The 6688-nt window shown below is 36.8% G+C and overlaps 1 protein-coding gene across 1 annotated transcript in view; it reads right to left on the bottom strand.

Moving 5' to 3' along the window:
* Positions 1–2013: 2013 nt before the first annotated feature.
* GKAP1 (G kinase anchoring protein 1) overlaps positions 2014–6688 on the bottom strand; it is a 135499-nt gene continuing 130824 nt past the window's right edge. The window contains exons 11-13 of the mRNA XM_006834955.1: positions 4241–4311; positions 3688–3765; positions 2014–2061 (exon numbers count right to left, since the gene is read on the bottom strand). Of these exons, the coding sequence (XP_006835018.1) occupies positions 2014–2061; positions 3688–3765; positions 4241–4311 (197 nt within the window). The remainder of the gene's footprint in view (positions 2062–3687; positions 3766–4240; positions 4312–6688) is intronic.

Genomic DNA, 6688 nt, shown 5'->3' on the forward strand with positions numbered 1-6688 from the left:
GCTCTTCTCCGTTGATGGTCCCAGAGGTCTCCGCTCCTATCCTGGAGATTTAATCACTCCCTTCCTTGTAACAAAAGGTCTACCTTTGCATTTCCAACTCTCATAATCTGTCCTGATAAGCATTATTTACCACAGTATCACGAGTTACCCATCTGTATTTTCTTTCATCAGCTCCGCCCAGACAGATTGAATAGTACCTACTGGAGATTCTGCCTTCCACCATGCTCCCTAGCACTAGGTTCCCTCTTGAAAGCCAGTCACTTCTTGCCTTTGTAGTACCCCCTCCCCATCTGAGTATCCAATGTCCAAGTTGCCCATCTCCGTCCATTCTGTGTGTGTGTGTGAATGTTTCTTGCTATAAGGATTTGTTCCTTCTTTTGAGTTGCTGCTCCATAGGTATAAGTCAAGTTCATCAGACTGTATCAGCTCACTCTTTTTTTTTTTCCCCTCCTCGTTGAGCTCTGATCATCCAGTCATCCAGTCCAGGTCACGTGGGTATCATCTGCAAGTGTCAGCCGGTAGCTCTACTCTCCTCTAGAGTCCTCTGTGGCCACGCCACTGACTCTGGGCCCAAGAGTCCCCAGGTCTCTTCACACTGCTTGCCAACCAGGTTCCCAACTGGGTCGCAAATATCTTTTTTAAGCAACATAAAAGATGACTATACATATGGACCTCACCAGATGGAATATATAGAAATTACAATGACTACATCTGCGGGAAGAGACGGTGGAAAAGCACAATGTAATCAGCCAAGAGCAGACCCCCAAAGTGATGGATTGGCACAATGGCAGCAGCAATGGGCTCAAGCATAACAATTATGAGGATGGCAGAGGACAGGGCAGTTTTTCATTCTGTTTTACATAGGGTCTCTATGAATTGCAACTGATTCAATGGCACCTAACAACAACAATGCTATCTAGTATTAATCAAACATAAAATTAGGAAAAAAATATATTTAAGTTTTGCTATCTAATTAAACAAAGATTTCCTTAATATGTACTTTGTGGCACTTAGCAAGTTAAGTACTGGAAATATAATCACAATTCTTTGCAAGGGTCATACAACCTCATGGAGTTAGACATGCAAGCAATCAAAGATGGTCATGAAGTTGACCAAAACTGATTATACTTAAGAAAAAATATGTTTTATTTAATAATTATATTTCACTAACCACAAAAAAATAAGTTGTATGAATATATATACTAATTGGTTTTATCCATCAAAAATCTCTCATCCACCCCTCCCACACACATAAACTCTTTTCAGTTCCCTGTGTCATGTTACTGTCCACAAGATAAGATTTGTTCTTCATTGTCCACAAGATAAGATTTGTTCTTCATTGTCCACAAGATAAGATTTGTTCTTCATGTAAAATTTCAGCCCATATTTTGTTTAATTTTCCTAAAATGCCTCTCAATCCTCTAAAAATGATTTAATTAAAGCATTCTCAATTTCCAAACGATGTGATAGAACACTCTGATAAGTATGGTGATTATTTTAGCTCTTATGTTTGCCAACTCCCACCATTTTTTCCCTTGTGCATAAGTTACTTGGCACCAATCATTTTTTACTCATCTTTTATTTCTAAAATTTATATAGAAAAATATTGAGTAACTATTCAATGAACTGAAATGATTCAATTAATTGAGTGTGCTTTAAACAAAACCAATGCTGCCGCATTATTTCTGAAACTTAAAGAAACATCAACATATTAGTGGAAGAGTAAATTTTATTGATGGATGAAAAACTACAGTGATAAGAAGTATGGATAGTCGACAATAATCATTGAATTCTGATGGAATTCTAATTGCTCTTCTTTTCACTTTTTAAGCACCCCCAAAAAACAAAACAAAACACTAAAACAACCCATAAAATTAGTCAGTTAGTGAACTAGTCATTTTTAGTTTCTTCAACAAAACTGCATAGTTGAGCAGTTGCACAGCATTAAATATATACATTTTGCAAAACCCTGAAAGTTTTTAATTTTTGTGTCGACCTCAAAGGTTAATGTAATCACCTACACTGGTCCGATTCAGAGTTTCTTTTCCCTTTTCTGCCACCCTGTAAAGAAAAAAAAGCAAATGGTTTAGAAAATCCCATTTTGGAGTCATTTTTTTCACATTACGAAATATGAGACAAAAGGGACTTTTGGGTATAAGAAGGTAATGATGATTTTTTTCTGTTTTTAAGTTTGTTGCAAATTCAAAGTTGGTTTGAACCACAAGGTCAATGGTTGAAGCTCACCAATGATTCCTTGGAAAACCTACATAGTGCTATGGGTCAGAACCAACTAGACAGCACTTAACAACCACCACCACCACCACTATGTTAGAAGTCTTGGTGTGGTGCTGTAGGATAAGCAATGGACTGCAAACGACAAAGTCAGCAGTTCAAACTCACCAGATGCTCCTTAGAAACCCTGTACAGGGTTGCTATGAGTCAGAATTGACCATTGGCACTTAACGAGGCTTTATCCCAGACCTACTCAATTAGTATTATTAGAAGCGACCCAAAGAATCTGTAATTCACAAAGTTCCTCAGGGATTCATTCTGATGATCAGTCAAGTTTGGGAAGTACTTGTCTGTGAAAGTGCATTTCTTAAAGCAGTGGTTATATCAGAGACAACATGGAGCCCAGAGTCTTTTGGTAATGTTACCAGATTTTTTATTTCTTTCATCCTTTTTCTGTTATGGCTCCCTTCTTGGTGGTCAACACATTCTTACATCAACCTTCTTAAACAAACAAACAATGCTACTGTTCATTCTTACTTAGAAGTTGATGTTAAGTGCCACTGAGTCAGTTTCAACTCACAATGATTCTGTATACAGTTTCCAAAGCACAGCTGGTGAGTTTGAATTGCCAACACTGTGGTTCAAACAAACCAACACTGCGGTTCAGTGCTTTATCCTATAGCGCCATGCCAGGACTATTACTTGGAAGTAGTTACTACCAATATTCATTCAGAAATTACACGTATGAGTATAGGTTATGTAGAACTTGAAATGCCTAATGACATGAATTAAATGAAAGATTTATTTTCTGTTATATGGCATTTATTACCTTGCTTTTCAACTGGAATTAAAACAAAACAAACATAGAATGATCCTTTACAACTCTCACAGGCAAAAGGAATCCTCCTAGGGATAAACTTTTTTTTATGTACTCCCGGCTTTCCAGCTTTTTGATGGTTATTCTATGATTAGAATCTTTGCTAATGGTGTTAGGTTGACACACATATATGTATACACATAGAAATATTTAAAACTTCATTTTGTTGGTAAGTGCTATCGAGTTGGTTTTGACTCATAGCAACCCTGCATAGGTTTCCAAGGAGCAGCTGTTGATTTGAAATGCCAACATTGTGCTAAGCTGTCCAGTACTTACCCTACAAACCACACCAGGACCCCCAAAATACTTATATGATGTATACATGCAGATACATATAGAAACAAAGCACTGATATTGTTAAAATTTCTTCACCCAGAAAGAATGCTGAATGAAAGCTGAATGCATTCTGTGAAACACTGACAGAATTAGAAAACCACTATTTTGCAATCACCAAAGTAATAACTGATACAAAGAATAACAGTGGATGCAAAAACATTGGATGAAAAGTTGTTGCAATAAGTATTGGTATTTCAAATCTATTATTTGTGATGAAAGCCCTTAAAATTATAAAAGCATACCTGGTATTTGGCTAGTTCTGCTTGTAATACTTTCACTTTAGATCTTTCTTGTTCTAATGCAGCATGAAGTGAAGTAACCTACAAACAAATATTCAATGAGAAAAAATTTTGTCTTTTTAGACAAGTAATCTAAATTCTTAACATTTATTAACAATTGTGTTTGTTTGACCAACTACTAGATTTATGATAGGTGGAAAACTCCCTACAATATCAAATATACTATATAGCTACATAGATAGAGCAAGTCAACTGTTTTAAAAGAAAAATAACGATGTGAAGGAAAGAAAATCAAGTCTGTGAAAAGGATATGTTCTCTCTCCTCTCTCAATCTTTACCTTACTGTGCATATTAGGAAAAATACAACCATCATCTTCCCCCATTCTTCAGGATATATCTATACCCTACAATTTATAGAATCATCTTTCATTTGCTGTAATAACAAAGCATAATTTATTTATACCACTTTCTTGCAGTGTTGATATTAATTTTCATTTAGGTAAAGTTAATAATGCAGAACTAAAGAGTATGCTAAGAAAAATAATGTTTTCCTTACCTGTATAGTTAGCTCATTCTTGATACTTTGTGATTCATCAACTTGCAGAAGTATTTCTGCTTTATCTTTCACTGACGAAAAAAGAAAAATGACACTATACTTATCTTTCCAGTCATTCAAATACTTTATAATTTAGTTAACCACGACAGCAGTGCAATCTGAATAATGATTTACTGTCCTCACACTTAACAGGTAAATTGCTATCATTATTACCACCACAGCAGGTTTTCTTGGAAATTTTACTTTTTTTGTAGTGTAAAATATTAGTTATACAAATATTATGAAAGATTCGTTTTTCCATCTATACTAAAAAGGACACAAAAATATTTTTCAAAAAAGTATTTCATAAAAGGAACATTATACTGACTGAAAAAAGTCAATCACAAAAGGACAAACATTGTATGAGACAACTATTATAAAAACTGAAGAAAAGGTTTTCATACTAAAAGAAACATTCTTTGATGATAAGCAGAGGTGGCAGGGAAGAGAAAGTAATTCATGGGTATAGAAGGGGTGAAGAATGTTCACTTTGTGGGCCATATGAGGTGCACAAAATCATTTGGTCTGGCCCTGCCAAGGCAACCACAGTTCCAGCCATCAAATTGCTGTTGTTGTTGTTAGGGGCCATCGAGTTGGTACCAATTCATAGCGACCTAATGCACAGCAGAACGAAACATTGCCCGATCCTGGGCCAATCTCACTACAAGTACAATGTCCTTCTGTAGGCACTGTTCCCGACTGATAATATGTCTGAAGTATGAGAGACGAATTCTTGCCATCTTGGCTTCTAAGGTACATTTTGGTTGTACTTCTTCCAACACAGATTTGTTTGTTCTCCTGGTAGCCAATGCTGTCTTTAATATTATTTTTCAACACCATAACTCAAATGCATCAATTCTTCTACTGTCTTTCTTATTAATTATCCAACTTTCACATGCATTTGAGACTACTGAAAATACCATGGCTTGAGTTACGTGCACTTAAGTCCTCAAACTGACATCTTTTGCTCTAAACAGCAAAATTGTCTAATGCAATACATCACTTGATTTCTCGACTGTTGCTTCTATGAGTGTGGTGGATCCAAGCAAATTGAAATCTTGGAAAACTTTAATCTTGTCTCCATTTATCATGATGATATTTATTGGTCTGGCGGTGAGGATTTTTGTTTTCTTTACACTTTGAGGTTAACCCATACCGAAGGCTGTAGTCTTTGATCTTCATCAGTAAGTATTTTACTGATGTCACTAGGTATACATAATCAGAAAGGTAACTCCTCAGATGCTAACTGAAAAGTTACTCTTAACTTTTGAGTTCATCCAGAGACTCCTCAGAGGAATGAACTGACAATCTACTTCCCCAAAACCAACCACTATGAACACAGTTCTACACTGACATACATCAGAATCAATCCGATGGCAGCAAGCTGGTTTGTTTTCTTATAAAGTGCACAGTTTTAATCTTATTATTATCTCTGATAATTTTTGGGATCTACTTTTAACACTCATGGAAGCAGCAGAAAAGAAATCGAATGATGTATGTTGCTGTTGTTCAGTACCGTCAAGTCAGTTCGGACTCATAGCATAGCGTTTTTGAGGAGAAGCTGATGGGTTTCAACTGCCTATCTTGTGATTCAAACAGCCCTATGGTCCAGTGCTTATCCTATAGCACAAGACCTGTCTAAAGTGCTCAAGAGCAAAGATAATAGTTTGAGGACTCACATGAGACTGATGTAAGCCATGGTATTTTCAATAGCCTTATATGTATATAAAAGTTGGACAATGAATAAGGAAGTCCATAGAAGAATTTATGCATTTGAGTTATGGTGTTGGAGAAGATTATTAAAGGTATGGACTGCCAGAAAAAACAAATCTGTGTTGGAAGAAGTACAGTTAGAATGCTCCTTAGAAGTCAGGATAGAAAAACTTTTGTCTCTCATATTTTGGACATATACCATCAAGAGGGACCAGTCCCTGGAAGAGAATATCATGTTTAGTAAAGTGGAGGATCAGTGAAAAGGAGGACGATCCTCAGTGAGATAAATTGGCACAGTAGCAGCAATGGGCTTATGAGTAACAACAACTGTGAGGATGGCGCAGGACCAGGCAGTGTCTCATACTGTTGTGCATAGTCGGCACTAACTCAACGGCACCTAATAACAACAATCTTTTTATTTTTTTATTATCCTTCACTTCCTGGCTGGCTATCAAATATAAAAAAATTTAGAGTAGCAGCAAAAGCATGAATGTGGGGAATGGGGAATCAAAGATAAAAAAGGAAAACATGCCACCATGTCGCCGCCGCCGGGTCATGTCTGACTCTCTCTGGACCGCGCTTTCCAATTTCTCGATGCCCTCCTTCCCCGGCGGCAGCATATTCCGCCGCACCAAGAGCTGCCGCACCAGTAATCGGAAAAGCCTCATCTTGACCAGCACTTCACCCACGCTGCCG

The sequence above is a fragment of the Chrysochloris asiatica genome, unplaced genomic scaffold (genome assembly GCF_000296735.1).
Source record: "Chrysochloris asiatica unplaced genomic scaffold, ChrAsi1.0 scaffold00014, whole genome shotgun sequence".
Classification (NCBI taxonomy): domain Eukaryota; kingdom Metazoa; phylum Chordata; class Mammalia; order Afrosoricida; family Chrysochloridae; genus Chrysochloris; species Chrysochloris asiatica.